This window comes from Anarrhichthys ocellatus, unplaced genomic scaffold (assembly GCF_004355925.1).
Source record: "Anarrhichthys ocellatus isolate YVR2014 unplaced genomic scaffold, GSC_Weel_1.0 scaffold19, whole genome shotgun sequence".
NCBI lineage: Eukaryota > Metazoa > Chordata > Actinopteri > Perciformes > Anarhichadidae > Anarrhichthys > Anarrhichthys ocellatus.
The window spans coordinates 6,342,695-6,365,870 of record NW_022280049.1 but is presented as its reverse complement, the minus strand read 5'-3'; the positions used below and the strand labels follow the sequence as shown (position 1 = coordinate 6,365,870).

General features: G+C 45.1%; 3 protein-coding genes across 3 annotated transcripts in view; 1 reads left to right on the top strand and 2 right to left on the bottom strand.

Moving 5' to 3' along the window:
• LOC116389164 (SH2 domain-containing protein 4A) overlaps nt 1–6,532 on the top strand; it is an 8,807-nt gene extending 2,275 nt beyond the window's left edge. Inside the window, exons 2-6 of the mRNA XM_031857623.1 lie at nt 66–530; nt 3,542–3,659; nt 4,227–4,332; nt 4,431–4,656; nt 5,519–6,532. Coding sequence (XP_031713483.1) covers nt 353–530; nt 3,542–3,659; nt 4,227–4,332; nt 4,431–4,656; nt 5,519–5,667 — 777 coding nt within the window. The 5' untranslated portion in view covers nt 66–352 and the 3' untranslated portion in view covers nt 5,668–6,532. The remainder of the gene's footprint in view (nt 1–65; nt 531–3,541; nt 3,660–4,226; nt 4,333–4,430; nt 4,657–5,518) is intronic.
• A 7,802-nt stretch (nt 6,533–14,334) lies between these two features.
• Nucleotides 14,335–17,040, bottom strand: cxxc5b (CXXC finger protein 5b). The gene is made up of 2 exons (XM_031858018.1): nt 16,810–17,040; nt 14,335–15,945 (listed from the first exon to the last, which is right to left on the bottom strand). The coding sequence occupies exon 2, from the start codon at nt 15,750–15,752 to the stop codon at nt 14,868–14,870; it is 885 nt and encodes a 294-aa protein (XP_031713878.1). The 5' UTR covers nt 15,753–15,945; nt 16,810–17,040; the 3' UTR covers nt 14,335–14,867.
• Nucleotides 17,041–18,708: 1,668 nt separating this feature from the next.
• Nucleotides 18,709–21,628, bottom strand: zgc:110843 (CDGSH iron-sulfur domain-containing protein 1). The gene is made up of 3 exons (XM_031857985.1): nt 21,466–21,628; nt 20,167–20,369; nt 18,709–19,605 (listed from the first exon to the last, which is right to left on the bottom strand). The coding sequence occupies exons 1-3, from the start codon at nt 21,527–21,529 to the stop codon at nt 19,516–19,518; spliced, it is 357 nt and encodes a 118-aa protein (XP_031713845.1). The 5' UTR covers nt 21,530–21,628; the 3' UTR covers nt 18,709–19,515.
• Nucleotides 21,629–23,176: the final 1,548 nt, after the last annotated feature.

The window sequence follows — 23,176 nt, the reverse complement described above, 5'->3', positions numbered from 1 at the left end:
TCTCTCTCTCTCTCTCTCTCTCTCTCTCTCTCTCTCTCTCTCTCTCTGTGTGAAAACCACAACAGCAACCTTCAGAGCTCAGTCAAACCGGACACACTGTGCCTTCACCTCCAGAGAGGCCGACCCACTCCTACACAGCACAGAAGAAGAGGACTTGACAAAGGACACAACAGTGACCTCCAGCAGTTAGACCGCACCCGATCCCACATCCTTCAAAGAAAGGGGAACCTGACTCTGAGTCAGGACAGGAAAAAGGAGCGATCGTACCCCACCGCTGAAACTCGACCCACCGGACAGAGCGACAGAGGGGGCTGACGGACGTTTCTCTGACAACCGGGGATAAAGAGGCGAGATGCTGGCTAAAATCCTTGAGGACATGTGGGTGGACCCTGAGGTGCTGGAGGCCCTCGGTGAGGAGCAGAAGAGGATCCTCTTCTTGAAGATGAGAGAGGAGCAGATACGCCGCTGGACAGAGCGCGAGGAGAGGGAGGAGAGGGAAGGGAAAGATGGCAGCAACAGGCCAAAGAAAGGTAGAGTGCAACACTGGTGTCATTCTGCTGGTTACACTGAAGTACATGGAGATCACGTACATCTTATTCCATGACAGTGTGACAAAACTCTGACAGGAGATCAAAGCTGCTGGCTTCTCTTACATGGTCTCATTTCTTTACAGTAAAATAGGTCTCACAACTAATTTGGCAGCGCTGAACTGTCAAAATGATGATTTTAATAATAATGATTATCTGTACCTCGAATCAGACATTTATTCAACATACAAATATTTCAGATAATACGTGAAATTGGTCACCTTCAAGGCAATTGTTGGGAAACATGCTTCTTTGATTTTTTTGCAGAGATTTAGATCGTAAGATTAAGCGGGATAGCTTAGCTTTAGCATAAAGACTGAAAACAGCTAACTAGCTTAGCTCTGTTTGAGGGTAACCAGCACCTCTAAAGCTCACTAATTAATATGATTTTATTATTTAGTGTAAAAACAATAAGTTGCTGTTTTTTATTTGCAAGGCATATTTTTCTTGGGTGGGCGCTGACTTCCTGGAGTCTCTGTGACAAAGCCAGACTAGCTTTTTCCCCGTTTCCAGTCTTTTTGCTAAGCTAAGCTAAGCAGCTGCTGGCTGTAGCTTCATATTTAATGGACAAATATTTCCCAAAATGTTGAACTTGAATCTGTTTTTTTCCGCCTTCTAAATATGTCAAGTATCAGGGCTGTAGCTGCCATTGATAGTATATGAAACAGCATTATCAGACTTCCAGGAAATATAATTTAAAGGAACAGTGTGTGGGATATAGTGCCATCTAGAGGTTAGGTGCGAGAATGCAGCCAACTGAATACCCCTCTGCTCACTCCGACCTTTCCAAGCGTGTCGGAGAACTATGGAGGCCTTCAGGTAACGTGAAAATGCAAAAGGCTCTCTCTAGAACCAGTGTTTGGTTTGTCCGTTCTGGGCTACTGTAGAACATGGCAGACATTGTTTCAGGTGATAATACATTAACGAAAACACATTCATGAATATTATATTCCTGAACCCTACACACTGGTCCTTTAAAGGTGAAATAAAGTAATTAAAATTGAAGTCTTCCATTTGAAATTAGAAATTCCCACAGACTTTGTTTGCTCTTCAAAAATGTCTACTGGAGGTGGGATGCAGCTGGGGGGAGTCACATTTATGACCTCCATGTTTTTTCTCATCATAGTCCTGTTTAATCCTCATACAAGTACCACACATTAAAAAAAGTCTGTGTGAAGAGTAGTTACTCTGTAACTACAACTAATCACTATTACTGCTGTCTTTCTATCGCTGGCTAACATTTAGGGGTTTGCAAACGCACACTCACTCTTTATTATAGTTTATATTTGAGATGTTACAAGATTGTACATTCAAGCCCTTTCACAACTAATTCATGAGTAGAAATCTTCTCAACTCCGAGCGCACACGACACACAAGCTGTGTAGTAACACCCTCTCGTGTTACCAATCTGATTAATGTGTTTAAATTACGCACAAAGTGATCGAGTCCAGAGTCAGTGACCCATGTGTCCCTCGGCTCTACCTTCCAGTCTCACTCATTTCACCAACCCTTCCTCCATTTAAGGTGTTTCTCCGACTCACTTAAACCCTATCGCCTCCGCACACACATAATGTGTGTGTGTGTGTGTGTGTATGTGTGTGAGACAGACAGCCTCTATCACCGCTTGTCGACTGGCTGAAAGCTGAATAAGATTGAGTAAGCCCTGTGGTTTTGGGGCGTCGCCGCGCTTTAAATTACATATCAAGTTGCCATCTTTGTTGACTCAATCTGTGCCATGTCACTGGAGAGTGTGTGTTGTGTTCTGTGTATTCATGTTGCACAACATACAATCCAGTTAGTCCTCTTTCAGCCTTTGTCTGCTACACTGTTGTCGGGAAAGGACGATCATTACGTGTGCATGCAGGCCCATAAATGTCACATAACTATTAAACACGACTCCGTTTCCCGTCGCATTTCTTCATTTGTAGGTGCGGTAGTGACAAAGGCACACACCTCACTTCTGCACTGGAAACGACCTCTGTGTCTTGTAACTCAGAGTGGGATCATAAAGGTGTGTTGTGACTGATGTCAGAGATGGTCTTTTGGTCAGGTGACATCAGACTGAGACGTCCACACAATGTCCCCTTATGTGCTGCGTGACTGTGGGCAAACACGAGTCATTCCCTAAAATGTGGAGAGGAAACAGAGTGGCCTTTGTTTGCTGGTTTCTTAGAAATCTGTGTAGTCAGTCCACTGTGTCCGTGGACTCCTACGGCATCTGTTGTCTATACTGCGTCTTTGAAAGGGCAAATCTGCATTGAAATCCTATTGGCGGAAAAGTGCTGCTGTAAAGCTCTCTGAGGATTTCAACTTTCAGGCCATACCCAGATCAGTGATGTCATAGCAGGTGTTTTTACCTTTTTTTCCCCCTCAGGTGTCATGGAAAACACCTGTTGTCCCACATTGGGCGTGGGGGGGTATTTCTGCCGACTGCGTCATGATGAAGTCACAACTAAAAGACTAAATCTTTGTTGTGTTTGGAATTGATTTCTGATTATTATGATTTGAAGATAAGCAAACAAAAAAAATATAATGAATTACACTATTACATAAGTTGTTCATTTAAAATGCATTATGAATATTAAGAGTGTGAAAGAGAAGATTTTGGGCTCTTTCCAAATCCTACATTCGAGGGAGTTTCCGTTAACCCTCTTATTAACTATGTTCTTTTCCTTCTGTAACCATCCCAAATTATTTAAACATGGTTTATCAGTACTCAATATATGACTGATGTTTTTGCAGCGAGACACAAAGAATTTACTCCAATTGAATAAAAGAGAGAGTACAAATGGGAAACAGTGAAGCCCACTGCTGCAGTGTGAGGTTTCTCAAGCTCAATACTGATAGGACAGCACCCCCCTCTGGATAAAAGCCAGAATAACAAGTCATGAGACGGAATCTTACTGAGAGCCAGAAAGCTTAACCATTTTTAAAATCGTTTCTCTCTCTTCCAGCCAACAACAAACATGTGAAGTGGCTGCTGGGTCGGGACGGAGACGTGAGCGTCAGTGTGATTGGAGAGATGGACGAGTTCAGGTCCTCCAAACTCCTCCAGAGCCTCATGAACAACAGGTAGGCACACACACAAAGAATCCCACAAAGAATCCTTTAAACTGATTTATTCGTTTGGGGTTTTTTTGTCATCGACCTAAGTGTGATTAGGAAGTACAAAAGCAGGCTCCAGCAACAGTATCTGTTTGCTAGCTGTTTGTTGCAGAATAAACCCAGAGACCTTTGTTCTGCAGCAGTAGGTTGATTTATTAATGAGTGTCAATAATGAGAATCTACTACTTCTGTCAAGCAACAAAATCCAGAATGTGCCAATCAAATGTAAAACTCACGTCTGTTTGTTAGATTTTCTTTATTTTAATTTGAAAGTGAATTAAAAGTTTCATTCATTTTTTTGTCTCGTAGCGTTTCTAAACCTACACATGAGAACATCCACCACAATAAAGCTTTTACTTGCTTGAACAAATGCTCTGATTGACTTTGATAACTAAAGAGTGTCAGTCAGCGAGCCGTCTCCTCGCCCTAATTGGATTATAGAAGTTATTTGCCATATGACTAACTGCGGGGGATTGATTCAAAGGTTAGGACGGCTGTCCGAGGGACTAAAAATGGCCGTCTTTGTCTTTCCAGAGTCCACACTGATAATGTGCACGGCATCCAGACGGTGGACTTGCTGACAGGAAGAGAGGTCGAGCAGCTCGGCTTTAAAGAAGAGCTGTCCCTCACAGACGTCAGCGTGAGTCCATGTGCTTGTGTGGGGGGGTTTTGAAGCCTGGCGGGGGAGACGAGCCGCGTGTCCGAGTCTCACCATCAAATTGTGTCCTCCATATTCAGGATGACCCGGCTTGCCCGCACGACCGGTGGTCTGAGGAGGACTCCTGCAGCGCCGACGACGACCCGAAGGACCCCGCCGAGGACAGCGACGGCGAGTCGGGCGGCAGCTCGGACAACCACGGCGACTGGACTCCTCTCTACAGGCCCCATCTCGGTAGCCGCGGCATCCAGCCGCCGCTCGAGGCCCAGCTGTCAGACACAGAGAGGACGGGCCCCCAGGACAGAGGTAACAACCAGAGAGGAGGGAGGAGAGGTCTAGGATTTACACATTTACTGACTCTAGTCAGGTTTATGTAAAGGTAGAAGTACTACCACGTTGTAAATATACACCATTGCATAAAACCCCAAACATTGTAACAGCTAGAGTACTTACATGTCAATAGAAATGATAAGATAAGCTAAGACAAACTGTAAGCAATGAAAACAACTAATATAATAGCTACTAAATACAATGTACATCAACAATAGTAAAGGTTTCCCTTTTACAGTGTTATAATATACATTTTATTATTGGATTTATTCTTGCTGCCGGTCGAGGTGGAGCTCATTTTATAAACTGATCACATGTTGTGTTTGTTAAGTTACTCGTAAGCTGTCAAATAAATATAGTGGAGTACAATGTTTCCCTCCGAATGTGGTGGAGCATAAAGGAGCAAAAAGTTTAAGAACCTCAGAATTATCCTTAAGTACGATGCCTGAGTAAATGCACTTACTTTCTTACCAACACTGCTTGCATCATAAGTCGTTTGTCAGAAACATCACCTGCTTATCGTTGTGCTCCAATGAAAGCCATGCGTCTCTATTTTGGGTTTATTTTTCAGAGAAAGATTCGATGTTCTCAACAGGTTTTTTCAGATAAATAAAGCCTTTATTAGATTGAAACATCCATTGTCACAGAGCTTAATGAAGGGGTCTGTCACTATTATATTATATTAACGAGACACGCGCTTTCCACAGCTACATAGAACACAGATGATTTGTGTTGGAAGGGCGGAGCTGTCGACAGAAAGGATAGAGTACATTATTACAACATGAGCAGAGGTGAATACATCTTGAAAACTCCCTCTGCCTCCCTCTCCCCTCCTCAGAGAGTTCGCACTACGGAGGCCGCGTGGCGCAGCTCAGGAAGGCGTTCGCAGAGGATCTTCACAGCACACCCGCCTACACCAAACCCCCCGTACCCACCAAACCTGCTCACCTACAGAAAAGCAGCGCACCCTTGATCCACTCGAACTGAAGGTGTGTCCAGCCCGCGACGAGGCCACCCTGTGACACAGAGCCAGAGCTGTACTCTAACAAACCTGTACAGAAAATAATGGCTCAGTTGGACACTGATGGACCAGGATGAGGCCACACAGTGAAAAAGGTCCCTCTTTGACCCCGAGCGGTGACCTGAGATACACTTTGTAAGGCCGCGATGCACGGACCGACCTACAGACTGAGAAACGTCTGGAGGAGGGGGGGGGGAGGGGTGGACAGAGAGAAAGACTTGAAAGCTTTTTCAACCGAAGACAACCTGAATGAGAAAATGAAGCAGCTTTGATGTTGCCGAGTTCAAATGCGCCCACATGGTTTGTGTGATTGACAGGCAGACACAGAGATGTCCGGAGACGCACACACACAGACAGGTGGAAAGAGACTGTGCTGCACTTGATAAATGAGCGTTAATGTTAAGTTCTCCTGCTCAGAAGTCATAAGCAGAGGTTATCGGGAGCGGAAACATGAGTTTGATAAAAAAAATCATATCCTTCTGTGCTGTTCAAAAGCTTTAAACTGTTTTAAATGTGGTCCATGTAACTTAACACCACGGACTGATCCAGTTTATCAATCACAGGGGTGCAGGTTTTTGGGGGGAATAAAAGGACTGAATTCATGGTAAATAATAAAGTCACTGGTTTCCAAAAACAGTTTTCAATCCCTCATGTTCACCTATGACCACACACACACACACACACACACACACACACACACACACACACACACGCGTCTCCTGACAGCTGAACCAGGCCTCCTTCTGGCTACGAGTGCCCCCCATTTGGGGGGCGCTCGGTTTCAGCACCCCTGAAAATATTGTTCGGAAAATAGCCTTATTGTTCGCCAGTATTGTGGATCTGTCCAGTTTTTTTTTTCGGATTAAACAGCAACGTATGGGCAACACTATCATATAAGTCACTTTTTACACACTCCAAACACAACTATAGAACTATATAAAACGTGGCATAAAAGCATGAAATCCTGGGCAGAAATCGGCGTTATGTCTGCCTCAAATCAATATTTTCACCACGAAGCTAGCAGCTAGCCGGCTAATCCGGACATCGTTTAGCATTAGCATCAGGCAGAGAAGACGTACATACCGTCGGTTCTTCTCTCCGTGGACGCACCGCAATGCTGTGACCGTACAACGGTCCAATGCCACTGGTCTTCACCGGAAAAAAATCCATGGTTTTTTGTCAGGTTTTATGAAATATTAGTACAAAAACATCGAAAATGATCCGGTTCAGAGTTACCGGAGCGAAGCGCATCCTGTTTATGCCGAGCTGTTTCCTGTGGAAGGGGGGTCAACCCACCTCGGGCCAGCGGTCAGACTTTCGGGCAATGGAATTTTACGCACGGGGAGACGCGGCACTCTTTGCAACTTTATTGGCTGAAACTTATGCCAATCAACACCAAATTCGATAGAGGCCTTCCCGAGACACTGACGCGTCGAAGGAGGGCTTATTCACTGAAATCGACGGATGATAGGCTGAGATACAGCGCCATACACACACAGGGACTGAGAAAATCCTATGGCTGAGAGCCAGAGAGGGCTCTGATGATGCTAGGAATCTCAAAATGATTCCTAACATCTGTATTTGGATGTATTGAATAATATGAGTGATTAAAAAAAGTGAAATATAGTTATATAGTATATAAAATTAGAATAGAGCATGAGTGAGTACAGAATTTCAAGCCGAATGCTCATTTCTCTGACCTCCTATTATGCTGGCCTGCTTCACTCAATCTAAGTAAAATGAGCTTAGAGAGACCACAACCCTGTTTGCTATGACACAGGAGTATTTGTAGGCTTCACTCTGCAATAATTCCAAAGAAATGTCAACGAAAGTGCTTTTTTTTCAGGCGAACCTGGAACCTTTTCAACTTCAGCTGTGCCATAAGTGTTCATAAGTATTAACCAGTAACATATACACAATATTTACACAATATTTACACATCTCACAAGTGTTACCTGTATAGACCATCAAAATTATTAAAATAGACCTTGTAGTTTGGGTAGTTTACTCAAGAGAGTAGGAGTATGCAATTTTCGAGCAGAGGGCTAAAAATAGGGCTAGTAGTTAAAAGGTTTTAACAGTCTGCTGTCTACATTACGAGTGTCTTTTTTTATGTGAATGAGTGAACAGGATGTGATGGCGTCACGACTACGACTATGATCCACCAAGCTTGTGGGGAATCAGTGTAGTATTTGGACAGTGAATGATGCTTTGGCTACTCCAGCACACTGGATTTAGTAAGAAACAACAACTATGAGGTTAATTAGCTGACTCATGCTTTAAAATGAGGGCTCTTTTTTACTTTCTATCATATTCATAATAGTCCAGACTGAAATATCTCAACTACGATTGGATGAATCCTACTGACTTTGGTGATCCCCTGAGTTGTCCTCTAGCACCAACATGTGGTCCAATATCTTGGTTTATGGCCAAATAACCATTGACATTTCTATCTGTACTTTATGTTCAGGGCTAATGATTAAATATTAGCATTCCAACATGCTGCGCATTGATGGTGAACTTGGTAAAAACGACATTTTTCTCATTGTGAGCATGTTAGCATGCTGACCTTAGTATTTAGCTCAAAGCACGGCTGTAGACTCTCAAAGTGCTGTGATTTTTGTGGACTAAAAGTAATTTGACGGATAATGACGAGCTTTAATGAAGTTATAGAAGTTAATTGACCTTGGAAACAGCAGTTTGAGACAAAATTCTCGTCACAAGGTCCACTCACTTGGCTTATCCAGAGCTATCAGCCGCATCACACAACCGCTATCATGTGACGGAAAATCCATACTGATGTCACACGATAACAACTAAATCATCTCCATGACAACGGAAACAACAGACATCACAATATGTGGCTGATAGCTCTGGAAAACAAGCAAGTTGACGTTTTTTTTTTCGAGCATCGTATTTAATATTTGTTATGCGTTACATTCGGTCCCCGTCTGAAGTTCTGCGACACGCAGACATCAACTGACACTTCTGTTGTGAGCATCTTCACTTCCTGCTTGTTTTTGGGGCCTTTTGGCCTTCAGTCAGGTCTCCAGTTAGTGAAACACATGACCTGTCGGACTGAGTCAGGGGACAGGCTGGTCATGGTCACGTTGCAAACTTGGCTGGGGAAGAAAATTGTACTTTTTGGCCCTTAAAAGCTAACATGTTTTGGATGACTGCCCTGCATTGTCGTACATTTTGGAGGGGCTGCGTCTACGAAGAGCTCCTATGCTGATCAACCAACAAGGATTTAAACACCCTCACACACCACCACAGCTTTTTTGAGTCAGCACTTTAACCTCGTGGTTAACGTCTCATTTCGATTCTAGTGTCTACAGACTGCACTGCAGCACGAAAGGGACATCAGATGAGAGAAAAATAATAAATCCTTCTTGTAAGGACACGTGATACCATGAGAGATTAGCAGTACTTCATCTAAAAGGTTAGGAGTGTTTGAGCTGAAGTTACTCCCTAACTATTGGATCACATATTCCCTTTACTTGGTCACTAAGTTCCTGCTAAAGCCTTGCTCCTGCTGACACTTTCAACTTTTCTAATATACCTTTTATTTGTATTTGTGTTGGGTAATTCCCAAATGACTTTCTATGTATTTTATTGGTGTGAACAACAACACATGAATGCAACTGAAAGACTGATTTAATCTCTTTTTTTCTTCTTCTTTTAATTTAACACAGTTGAGTCTGTTCATATGGTTATAGCGTGCATTCAGCACGGGGGGTTGCTGATAAGGGAGAGACACAGAGGAGCGGCCGATGGCGGTCACTTACACAATGATTATCTATTCAGTGGGATGCGTCAGAAAACAGCCCAGCGCAGATCAAACAGGGAGCACAGAGAGCACAGAGAGCTGATTAGCATGTGGTTTAGAGCGAGACGGAGCGCGAGACGCTCGGGGAGACAGAGCAAATGGGAGTCAGGTCACGGGAAAGCAACACGTCAGAGCCAACTCAATAAAACTTCTCATTCCCTCGCCATCTCCACACCCCGTGTAGCCTCCGTGGACGCGCCTCTGTATGTGGGCGAAGAGCGTACGTGTGTGCGTGCGTGTGTGTGTGTGTGTGTGTCCACCCATATTTCTTGAATCATGTGACTCGACACGAGCAGTCATGCACAGTGTGAAAGGCCCCGCTATATATAGTAGGACAGTGTTGGGTTTCCCAGCGAAGCATTGTAGGAGCCCGGTCATCTTTGTACCAGAAGAAAGTGCGTGCCGTCGACTTGTGGTGTTTCTATTTGCTGAAGGTGTTAAGAGCCTGGAGGTGAATTCAGGACACGAGAGTTGTGTTTGCTCTTTTCTTTTGTTGTGCCTGCATGATAGTAAACTTCAAAGATCACAATAAGGATTCGATGCCGTGTGAGACCAATAAAGCGCATCTTATCTCATTTTTCTGAATGAAGTCATTGTGAAGAGGAATAGTGAGTCAGGAGATCAGTTAGTTAACAGCTCATAGCTACAAAATGAATAACAACACCTCAGTGGTGATGTCATTAGATTTGGCACTAAAGTTGCAACGGTCCTCTTTATTTATTCTTAACCTCGATGTTGGCGAATTGATGTGTGCTTCATGCTGAAACAAGGTGAACAGTTTACTGTTTAATTGTTGATGCAATAATTAAATTCAGTGTACAGCACTTCCCCCTCGAATTAAGTGAATGTTCAGCTGAACATTAGTAACAATAATACCTTATGATAATGAGCACTGACTAATACAACTTGAATGATAAACCCTTTCATATTTCCAAACATTAAAGACTCTTACATATCTAAACATTTAGCACATAACAACTAGCATCAGCTCCCAGTTTGATTTCACAAAAAAGTAATTAAATAAATTATAAAAATACATTATGTTTGTTCTTTACACAAAGTAAAAGAAAAACATGACCAGCGCTATTCTTAACCAATGACCTTACAAACACCTAAAGGGATTTGGCATAAAGTAGGTGCTTGTGAAAAACAGATTACGTAGGAAAAGAAAAATAAATGGTCAAAATCAAACTAGTAACTAGTATGGGTCAAGCTACAAAATCACTGATTCCTACATTTCCCAGAATGCAATACGTAGACGTGCCCTCCTCCTTTAAATCCCATGCCCTCAGGCCGGACTCAACTCCCCCAGAGACACATGAGAAGAAATGCAAATGTTTCCTGGCTTTGGTGCGTAACATTAGTGGAGTTCCCTTTTAAACAAATTTAACTAAACCATTTCAATAGTCACAAAATAACAGATAGACACTTTTTACAGTTTAAAATAACTGTCTAAATGTGTTCATTCTTGCAGCTACAGACCAGTTTAAGTCAGTTAAGACATTTTTAGCCACTGCAAAACAAATGACAGTCCCATGAGCCTCAGCTGATGCTAATGTTAGCATGATGCTAATGTTAGCACGCTAACACGCTAAACCACGGGTGAACATGGTAAATAATATCCGCTTAGCGTCAGTACATTAGCATTGTGACTGTGAGCATTTTAGCATGCTGACGTTAGCATTTAGCTAAAATTACCACTGGGACAGCTAGCAATGCTAGCATGTTTACTTTCAACAACACAGTTATACATTGAGGTGGGATTGGGCAGATCCCATTTGGAGACCTTTACAATCTGTAGCTGTACTGGGATCAGAGGAGATTACATATGAAAAATATAGAGGTTAGATCGTTGTCACTACTTTTTCTTTCAATACTTTTTCTTTCCGGGTATCCTATCTATCTATGATATAGATCTTGCGAAAATGCCATGTCAATGCTTTTCTCAATAGTCTGCATTATTTAAGATTATGAGGCAAATCAATACTGGCTGACATTTTTGCCAAATAGTTAGTCATTGCTGCAATTCAATACCATTGATTATCATTTATTTGATTCATTAATGATTCACTTGAACAATCACGTTCGTCGGCACTATGCCATACAAATCAAAGTGAAATACCTCATGTAACTGACATGACTGCTCAGGTCTTTATGTGCTAAAGGTGGGACTTATGCTAATTATATATTGCAAGCATTTTGTAGCTTGATACTCACCGGCAACAATCAATTCCACATCACGAGGCGGCATGAAAAGAAGCCGTTATGAAACATCACTGCAGGCAGACTTTATCACCGTGCTTTGCCTAACTTCCTGGAACCACTGAGCCTTTTTTTAAAAAATCAGCAGCAGGCTAAAGATTAACAGAATTTTGTGTACACGTTACCTCCGAAACGAGCACCGTGTGAACCTGCCTGAGGTTCATCATGTCAGAATGTGTAGAGAGCTTAATCTCTTCCCTTTCTATGTTTGGGTTTTGACCAATAGATAGTCCTTTTTAATTTCACAAGGACTTAAATTTGTACCAGTAAGTTACATTTTGAAGCAATTCAATAGTCTTTGTGCTTGTTTGTCATAGGTAGTAGCATGAGCTCTAACCAGGGGTGGATGGTGCTGTGGTCGGTCTATTCTGAATCCACCTTTAACAGCTTTAAGGGTCAAAGGTCAAGAGTCCCCTTTGACCCTAGTGTCACCAAAATATAACCTGAGGGCAGATGAGCCGGAGCTTTTCAAGGATGTAAGAAACCATTGTATGTCCGCTTGGGAGTAACATGTTTCCCACGTGTTCAGAAGTGACCACAAATGGATTTACAGAGGGCGTAATGAGGAATGATCTCAGAAAGATGCTGTTACTGCAAAGCTGTTACACATTTTCTAACACTGGGGATACAGCCAGTGTAGGGGAGGGGGAAAAAAAGAAAAAATTCACAATGAGACACTGTCTCCAAGCAGACGCAGTGGCCAAAATTTCAAAGGTCTGGCTCGTGAGTGAGGGTCCGCCCAGCTCCAGCGCAGGTTGCCTTTGGGCTGGCAGGTTGTTCCACTGCAGTGTGTGTGAGAGGAGTTCTTTTTTTTTTTCTTTTTTCCCTCCGGAGTGGGCAGGGCCGCTGGTGCTAACATATGTAAGCTCCACAGGGGTCTGTGACGGCACACACCGGCTATCTGGACAATGCACACGTCATTAACCTCTCGTCTCCCTGCGTCTCCGTCTCACTGCGTTTCGTTCGGCCTCCGTCGCCGCTCTCCCTCTCTCCTCTCCTTCCCTCTTTGTCTGGGCCCACGCTATCTTCATCCCCTGCTGTCCATCTCCCCGTCCTCCTCCCTGCGTATCTCTCTCTCTCTCTCTCTCTCTCCCTCTCTCTTTTCTCTCCCCCTGTGGCCTGCTTTTCATCTCTCCCAGTTTTTCACCCCCTCTCCCTCCCCCCCTCCCTTCTCCCTCTCTGCCCTTCACCACGTCTCTTTTCTCCCCCACCTCCCTTCACCCTCTCCCTAGATCCGCTTTCCACCACCCCCCCTCCTCCTCCTCCTCCCCCACTCCCACAACTCTCCCTCTCAAAGCCCCCCTCCCCCCCTCCTCCCCCCAACCCTCCTCTTCTCTGTCCTCCGTTCAATCCCTCCTTCTGCCCCCCTCCTCCTCCCTTTCTCTCCTGCCATCTTGCAGGCCAGTGGAGCCAGACTGCAGGCGTTCAGGGAGTCACTGGACCTGCTGGGCAGCGGGTGACACAGATTTCCGGTGTGTGTGTCTGTGTGTGTTAGCGTGTGTCTGTGTGTGTGTGTGTGTGTGTGTGTGTGTGTGTGTGTGCATGCGTGACGAGAACAGGGAGGGGGGATTAAGCTCCAAATCACTAGAAAGGCACCGAAGGGAGAGGGGGAGTGGGGGGAAAGAGGAAAAAAAAAGCTGCAGATCCAAGAATTTGAAATTCCCCCTTTGTCTGGGAGATGAAGAAACACTAGACTGTGGACTTTGACTAAAAGACTGTGTTCCTCATTCAGTGGGAGCGTTGCGTTCGCATGATGCTGGAGCTCGCTGCTTTTCTCCATGAGTTGGCAGTGTCCTGCGTTGGCTGGCGTGCTGTGCTTTCTCTCTCTCTCTGCCTGCCTGACAAACACACACACACACACTCACACACACTCTCTCACACACACACACACGCACGCATACTCAACCCCCACAGATGCACACACACACACACACACACACACAGTCCCTCTGCGATCCCCCTGACTGAAGGCACACAGGAAGTGCAGCCGTGGCCCAATTATAGCGTGACACCTCGGGCCGGCCGTTGCCATGGTTACGTCTTCCCTGCGGTCCCCTGGAGTGTGGCGCCGAGGAAGAAGGTCTTATCACATCAGCCATCGTTACGGCAACAAGCAAAAAACCCACCCTGTAGCCTCAGTGCAGCTGCCGGTGTATTTTGTTTATAACATGGTAGTGTGTGTGTGTGTGTGTCTACATGTGATCTACACTTGTGAATAAAAAGGGATATTGCGTCAGTGTGTGAATAGAGGAGAGTGTTTGTTGTTGCGTGTGCGCGTCAGGTTTGGTGTGTTCCAGTGCATGCACCGGACTTGCCAAGGCACCGTGTAGGTGCGTTTGTGCGTTTGTGTGTGTCTGTGGGGTTGCGATAAGGCTCTCAGCCACACCATTAGGTGACTCATAATCCACACAACCTCACACATAGGAACACACGTGTGCATGTGTACAGCCAGGAACACGGAGGCTAACAGACATACACCCAATTAAAACGAACATACACACACGCACACACACACAGTAGTATAAACCCAGCCTGTAGACAATTACACATGGCCAATTTCTTTTATTTCAAAAGGGCAAACAGAGCTATACAGTACAAGTTGCACATGAAATAATTTAGCCTCGGCTGAACTCATTCATTTCTTACTGATGCAGTGACGTCAGAACAACAGAAACAAAACTCCCCATTAGAAACAAAACATTTGGCTCCTTCTTTTTTTTTTTTTTAAGTTGAAACACAATACATCCAAACTGGAAAGGGATGTAAAAAAAGACATAATGTTTTCCAGATATTTACAGTCTATTTACAGCATTTTTGTCGTCATCTAAATATTGACACACATTGGTATCCTTCTTTCTCTCCTCTCCAATTCACTGATTGTCAAAAGAAAGGATGGGAAACGAGTGTGGACATTCTCAAACGGAGCTGCAGCTCCTCGTTGAACGCGAGATCCGGAGATCTCCGAACCACAGTCCGAGTGTGTTAACATGGTGTCCTGTGTGTTTGTGTCAGCTGCAGCTCCTCAACAATCATCCAACCGGGATCCTCTGACAAATGCTGCCACCACGTACATTGCTATCCATCCAAGGCGCCGTTGCTTCTCTCCTGTGCCAGACCCAAAGTAAAGTCGGAGGCCCTTAGATCAAACCCAGACACTCTGCTCTCAAACCCGGGACCTCCCGGCTTCCTCTTCAGCTCCTCGCACTTCCTGTATTTACAGATCTGGTGTCCCCTCTTGCGATTGCGGCAGCTGCTGCACTGTTCGCAGTTTGTCTGACGCCGACACGGTACGCACTCCCCGCACCTCTTCCTCTTCCTTCTCCCGCCGCTGCTGCCCCCCAGAGAGCCAGGTGAGTAGCCCTCGGCCACCAGGCCCTCGATGCCCTCCGCTCCCATGGCCGCGCTCCTCCAGTGGCCTCCCCCCATCTGGAAGCCCGCCAGGGGGAACAGAGTCGGGCTGAAGGGGAACCAGGCACCCAGGAAGGGTTGGAAGTCGGTGCCACATCCAGAGGAATCCTCCTCCTCCTCCTCGGGCCCCGATCCACCGCCCTCCCCGTCCACCCTTGCCTCCACAGCCTCCCTTTTCGCCGGCTGGCTGCTCTGCGCACCTAGGCCGGCCTGCTCCGTGGTGGCGGGGGTCAGAGCCAGCAGCCCGGCGCGCATCAGCAGCTCGGCGGCGTGGGCCAGGTGGAGCCCGCTGGGCGACTCCCACATGTCGGGCCAGGAGGGGGCCCGGCGAGGCTTAGCGTGCGTGGGCTGGGCAGCCCGCTGCTGTGCCGGGGAGGGCTGGATCAGGCCTTTGACGTCCACGGCCGGGGAAGGGGTGGAGATGTAATGGGAGAGGCTGTAGGGGTGGTTGGAGCGCTTAAGGCTGGGTCTCAGTGGCTCATTGGGGATTTTAGCGCTGCTGTGGGCCTGATCTGGGGAGGAAGGGCCAGCGATGTCTACGGCAGTGGACATAGCAGTGGCTGTGTGTGGGGGGTGTCTGTCCTTGTGTGTGCGTGTGTGTGTGTGTGGGAAGAGAGGTGAGGGAGAAGGGGATTGAAGCCGATGCGGGGTTGACAACCGTCCTGCTGTTACTTCAGCCAAAATGGCAAGCCTTGGCCTGTGTCCCTATTCCCATTCTCTGCAGCAGCCTCAGAGTCCTGGAGAGCTACAAATGAATGGGGGATGAAGAGAGGAAGGTTAAGAATAGAAATGTTGGAGGGACAAATACAGAAAGAGAGTAAACAGAGGAGATTGGGACTGGAGGATATTTCTCGGCCGGGAGCCACTAAACACTGTCAGAGAATCAGAGTGTGGAGAATCTGTGTTTTAAGAGAAAAATAATATATACGTATGTAGATTTATTTTTACAAACAAACTGCTCGAATAGAGGCGAACAGGGCCATGTATCAGACACAGTGCATGGCTTGCCCGTGATTTCCGCATACAGGAGGCAGTACCCCTTTAAGAATTTCACGGTATATCAATGCAATCAATAACAGAGCGACAACAATATGCAAAGATATGCGCATATGCGCAGGTCAAATGTGGAGCGCGCTTTTCAAATACATTTTGACGACTGCTGTTATGTGTGCCAGCCAAAGCTTAAGCTCAACCCAGGAAGACTAAATAGAGGACCGTCAAAAAAAAACAGGCTGTCTTTTGTCTGGTATCGACGACGAGTGAGCGAGGTGCGCAACGATGCGGTTGCTGTGGATAAAAAAAGACCAGGGCTATATTCCGTGTCCACGTTTGTAGCAAAATGTACCCCGGCGATTGAAACCCGGGACATATATGTAGTTACGCGTCAACGAAGTGAACCCTTTTAGCGGGTCGATCGGGGCGCCCGATCGATCGTTTCGCCGCGATTAAGGTTACCTAAGAAGACGGCGCTCGACCGACGCCACGACGGGCTGACCACAGTCCGAGTGGTCGCTGCGACACGGCGCCGCGCGCAGCGAAAATAAGGCGACAAAAAAAAACCTAAACGGCGAAAATCAACAGGAAGTATCGTCAAAGCGTCTCCCCTTACCTTCCGAATTGCGGCCCAAACTCTCCTGTCAAACATATGATGAAGTCATGAACTAATGGCGTGGTGATTGTAGCGTATATGGACGGCGGAGCTGCCCGATTCCTCCTCCACCTCTCCGTCCCGGAGGGTCTGCAAACACTCTGCACGGAATTTGGGGGCGTCGCTCAAAATGCGAAGTGGACTCTGCAGCCGAGACCGACGTGGTCAGAGCGACCCCACGATATCCGAGGGAGCACTCTGAACGCACACGGACGAGCTGTCGGGGGGGGGCTGCCATAGGGTGACAAATTAAACCCAGCTTTAATATCATTGTGTTAACGGACGTTACTACTAAGGAACAGTGGTCATCCTTATTTCATGATACAGTGTCATGACCCAACATTTTAAACACTAACAACTATTAATATATATATCAAAATTAAACATAAGTATATCATCTAATCCGTATTTTTTATTTTTTTAAATCAGGACATGGACGTTGTTTATTACAGCATCTACTATTATAGCAATACATATTAAAGCTGCATCTAAATGACATGTCTTTAAGGTCTATAACTACCTCAATTCATTCAAATGTCTCTTTTACTCGGTGAATACACTTCTGTAATGTGATGTAGACTGGTGTCTATGCGGAGCAGTAGTAGAACGTGTAATGTATAATTAACTTAATTAAAACCACCTGTCTGGGCTTTCAGTTTAGTAGACGGTATTAGTAATTAGTGACGGTAACACTGGAATGGCATTAAAAGAGAGGCGTAAATATTAGCTTATCAACGTCATAGTGTTGTAAATGTGTCAGATTTCGCCGAATAAACTGGGTGAATTGATGTTTATATTACTTTAACAGCTATTTTAACAGTTAAGAATAAAGCGCCTGAAAGACAAATAAAACATTGTCAATAGTCTGGATTATCAATTGTATCCACACCGGAAGTCAGTGTCATAACAATTAACAATTAACAATTAAAGATAACTCTTATTCTCATATTATGACCGCTGAACCCCATTTGCCGGCTTCTTTTCAAACATATGGGCGACACTATGAAGTCATTATGAAAAACTAAAACGGAATAACTTAAAATACCTTCAAAACTGTTTATTTTCACCAAAAACTACTCTGAAATTCTTGCTAATTAGCAGTCAAAGTGCGTTGGACTATTAGCATGAACAGCCGACATGCTAATGTACCTCTAAAAGCTCGTACTACGAAGATATTTTTGGTAGAGTAGATATATATATTTATATATATATTTAGATTACATCCCTCTCTCTCACACACACACACTGGTGAGCTGTCTGTTAAAGGTGACTCCTTACGCGGGGACGGCGGAGTCCACTCCACCTCTTGTGAGAGCCCTCCGCTGCATTTGGCACGTAGCCAGATACCTCGTGCGTGAGCTCGTGTGTGTGGGTGGCGTGCCTGTGCGTGTCACTATGGGAGCAGGGGCCCACCGTACTCGCGTACACTGTCTGGCCTGGACTATCCGTGTAAACACAGCGTCTTCTAGTGGTCACTGCAAATACTGCCACATCTTAAAATGGCCACTGGTGCTGGTGGACACTGCAGCACGAGCAGCCCCCCCCCCCACCTCACCTCCAGCCAAGGCCTCTCTCACTCTCTCACTCTCTCACACACACACACACACACACACACACACACACACACACACACACACGCACACACACACAGGTCCCACTGCAGTCTCAACACAGGGCTGTTTACTCATTATCCCTGTCCACTGTTAATCCATAAACACACTGCTCTGCCTCGCTGCTAACAGAGGTGAAGTTGTTCAGCGAAGTGCGTTTGATCCCGTGGGTTGGAAACAAACAATCGGAACAGTTTGCCCCCCCCCGGGAGAAGCCCCTCTGAAAAATAAACACGAGAAAGCCTACGAATCAGATCACTCGATGAGTTTTATTCACAATGTACAGAACAACGAATCGAGTCAGAAACGCAGCAGCCAGTAGAAAACAAATCTAATGAAAAAGCAAACTATATCGATCGTATTTGAACACTATACAGACTAAATACAAATTTCCTCAGAAAGCAGACAGTAACCGATTACAAACGGCAAGATATAGTGTTTCAACGCGTCTTATGGCTGGAGAGAATTATTTCATTGAAAGAAAAAACAGCTTCCATGTTATTTATCAAAGCAGCTCTTAGTGCAAAAATCATAACACGTAGCATACATATGGGTTGTGTGAATCCAGACTCTGGGGCGTGGGCTGTAGGTTTAAATACAAGGCCTTGGCTGAATTCAAATGAAACGTTGGGCCGGCTGAGGCAAAGAGCTGCCAGTAATCAGGGTTCAACCACCTGCTCCACACCCATGGGAGTCGAGAAGGAAGGGGAGGGGAAGGGGCACAGGTGACAACAGACAGGAAGGTAAAACGCCTGCATGGTGTATATCCGGTGTGAATTTGATCTAAACTCTTCACATTGAGTTGGGGAAGATGCAAACATCCGATTGTCAAAGTCCCTTCCGAATCTCTCCTCAAAGTTCTAATGTAGAAACGGCGGGAAATATTAATTCACAACCTTGTCTGCGCTCTCTGGGTTTCTGTTCTGTTGGGCATTGCGACAGCGTCAAACCGTACCCGTCGCTGTTGACACTGTGGTGGCAGCGATGATGATTGTAAATGATTGGACAAACTGAGCGCATGAGAGAGGGAGGGTTGAGGTTTCATCGACCCGGTGGCTTAATCGTCCCTCTTCTTGATGATGAGCGGCCCGACGTTGTCCCCGGTCTCATCGTTGTGTTTGGCGTGGGCTCCGTCGCAGTACGGGAACTGTAAGCAGAACGAGGCATGTTAAGAGGAAAACAATAAGTCGCTCTCACAAAGTTTAAAACCTTTGTACTTTACGATATACGAGTGAGCACAGTTAGCAAATACCAAACCTCCCAGAACGCACCTGAGAACTATGACAGAGAAACAGACATGTTAACTGCGTTACCCCTCGACCTCGAGGGGACGGAAGACCCTTTTGTTTTTTATCTTTGAGATCATCATGAAGTTAAATACGGAAACAGCTCTACTCAAGTCCCCTAATCCCAAGTGGTTAAAAATAAGCAAAATATTCAACTTTACAGACTTAAGCGATGTGGTAACTTTGATTTTCCTTGTTCTTTATTCTATGTCAATGAAGAGAATTAAAGTTCTTGTTTACGCAAACGACTTCTCTCCATTTCGAGGACACCCCTTGGGTTCATTTCAGTATATGAGGTCTATTATTTTAATATGTCGCCCCTACATGATAGCTTCCCACTCAGTTAAATTCAGTTAATGAGTCAAGTAAAATGAAAAAGTGTTCAATTTAACAAACAACAGTAACAGCTAATGAGGCCCGACCTTCTTTGACTTCCAGCAGCGGCAGTACACGGCCTTGGTGCCGATGTCCTCCATGTCGAAGCTGTGGACCACTTTGGGGCTATCTTTACAGATGGACGTGTTCACCTGGCCCTTTTTACAGCTGCGCCCGCTCAGGTAATGGCTGACCAGGAAACCTCCGACGGCTGCAACCACTGCGACCGGCACGGCCACCACGAAGTGCTCTGGAGAGAGACAGACGGTCACAGTCTGCACACAGATACAGAACACACCTTTCTCTGTACGGATCGGTAAAGTCACAGACCGTTTTCTTTTAATGCTAATAAATGTGTGGACTAAATATTAGACACATCTCCCAAATTGAACGCAATTCGATCTAATGTTACCACAAACTTTGGCCTCCATTATGACCACAGATGACTCAACACATATCCAACTGCCTGCTTAAGTACCATTGGAATGTTAAGTTTGTGTCACTAAGTCTATGTTAAACTGGTTTTCTGTAAGTTTCTGTAGGTCAATGCTATTCAAAGCCTGGAATTAACATTTTATGGTGAAATTTGTCTCACTGAAAAAAGACATCCACCTTTCAGCCATTGAGAAGTAACAAAAAACACTAAGGTTTTGGATGGATGGATGGTTTTGTTGTTAAAGATATGACTTTCTGGGTCCAACAGAGACCCGTCTTCCTACAGGTTCGCCATGTTGCATCACCAGAGGAAGGACTGCTAATGAACGGGGTCCGTGAATCAGATGCAGAGGAAAACTGATGCAGTGGCCCGTCATGTTGGCTTTGTTTATTACAAGGCACGGGAGAGGCGTATCCACATGATGTAGAGCCGTAAGACCAGAGGAACAGGGGCCATGCTGTCAGTCTGGATCAGTCAGTTCAGTGATTAGCTGCTTCGCTGGAGGCCATGATACATTAAGATATTCCTGGAAGTAGATGCAGGGATCGCCTCCAAGTACGGCCTGCGCAGATGGGCCAGGACTGTCAAAGTCACCGTCTAAAGTTGGAAACACGACGTGCGTCTGTATCCAGCACATCTGACTGGCCAGTTAACGTAGCTAGCCAAGTGGCTGGTAGTCGGCTAACGCAAGGAGCGGGTTTAGAAGTTAGAGAACCATTTAAAGATATGTGCGCTTCGTGTACTAGTCTCCAAACAGCCGTTAGCCTACGAACAACTTTGACCGTGAGGTGAACTGTCAGCGGTGCTAGTCTTGAGTAACGTTAGGACACAGATGTTAAGTTTACGTTGAGCGGCAAACCAAAACACTCATTTAATGCTAGCGTGCTGTTAGCTGACTTGAATACTTTACCTTTCGATAGCGTGAATCCCGATGTGGGTAACGCGGGCATCGCTGCTAAACTTGGGACTGTCATATTTCCCCTGCTCGGTGTTTTGTTTGTGTTCTGCGCTCAACAGCAAGGTCATCCGGGGAGTCTTCCTGAAGTCTGTCAGCGCTACAGGCAGTGCTCCGCCTCCTACGTCACTGTGTGGCAACCAATCAAGTCTGAGGAGGAGGGGGGGGGACGGACGGACGGACGGATATAATGCATGCTAAACCGTCTTCGGCGCACTTCCGGCTTCGCTTTACTGCTGTTAAGAGGACTTGAACTGTAACGCTAATGTTAGTTGATCCATGAAATGTCTTTCTCTAGATATTTAACATATAAGGGGTTTCACGTTAACCCTTACAACGATAAGGTGTCCAGGTGGATATTTTTGTTTTGCTAAATGTAATTGAATTATTGATCTTGTTGACAGTAATTTGACAAGATACCTCTCAAAGTCCGCTTTCTGCCGTTTTTCGAAGCTTTTCACAGACACATTTTACAATATATGACTGATTCTTCAATGTACTGCTATGTAACCACTGTCCTGATCGATATGCATTATTTAACATTCATGCCGTATTGCACGTCGGTTGTTGCCAAAGGTTTTCAGTGGAGGAGAATCATCTTGATGGCTGCGATCTTTGGCGAGTCCCATTTCCCCTTCGAGAAGTATTTGCTCTTTAACCGTGTTCATGCGAAGATGAGCCACAACCGTGTTTTCTGCGTTTGATTTGATAAACCCGTCTACTTGTTTTACAGAAACAGATTCCGTTCCATCTTGAGAAACTTTTTGTTGATACATGAACACGGAGTCACCACAGATTAAAATGTAATGCACTCCAATGACTTTACATAAAATCACCACCAGAGGGCCACACAACAATCTACCATCTTGAACATTTAAAGTTTTGTAACGTTTGAAAAAAAGATAAAAATCATATCCGAGGGTAATCGCCTAGGTATGCTATAACATATTAAAGTTATTGTCATTATGTAAATGCATTCTTTTAAACCATATATTGAGTTTAATTTCACTTAAATTAGAGCACAAGCATCATCCATACACCAATGCACTTTTAATCATTGATTCTGAACAATTTCAAAACCCTTTTCCTTTCAGTTAAGTTTTTTTTTTTATGGACCAGACACTCCCCAATACCCACAAAGAATGTAACCAATAGTAATTCCGTGTACCAGGTATTATTTATCCTGTGGGACATTTTCCTTTCCTTCCTCTGCATGCAAGGGCCCGAGAATGAGTCAAGACAGGAATAATGGGTTTTTATTACACAGTTTAATCAACACACAAAGCTCAACGAGCCTCTCAGGTAATTCAATATACAGAGGTTTTGTGCAAGAAGAGTGGGTTCTCCTCGCACCCAGAGCCCAAGCCAGTCCCATAGCCATTTAAGATGTTAGCCTCTAATTTAACAATAGCAAAAACAAAAAGAGAAACCAAATAAGAAAAGGAGAAAAAAAAGCAACCTAAAGAGTTATTGGGGGGGAGATAAAAAAAAACACAGGTTCAACTAAGAAAAATAAATCGCTTAAATACCTGGTCCAGAACCTCCACTTTGTGAGTAAAGAAAAGTTGGCGGTAGTGGTGAGGGTGACATGGGGGTTACAATTGTGCGTGCATGTGTGTGTGTGTACAAAGGGGTCAACTTAGTTGGGGGGGGGGGGGGGGGGGGG

Excerpts from the sequence above, each read along its gene's own strand:
- zgc:110843 (XM_031857985.1), bottom strand. The coding sequence starts at position 21,529 with ATGACAGTCCCAAGTTTAGCAGCGATGCCCGCGTTACCCACATCGGGA. Across the intron at positions 20,370-21,465 it reads GGGATTCACGCTATCGAAAG|AGCACTTCGTGGTGGCCGTG; the intron begins GTAAAGTATTCA and ends GTCTCTCTCCAG. Across the intron at positions 19,606-20,166 it reads GCTGCTGGAAGTCAAAGAAG|TTCCCGTACTGCGACGGAGC; the intron begins GTCGGGCCTCAT and ends TTCTGCTTACAG.
- cxxc5b (XM_031858018.1), bottom strand. The coding sequence starts at position 15,752 with ATGTCCACTGCCGTAGACATCGCTGGCCCTTCCTCCCCAGATCAGGCC.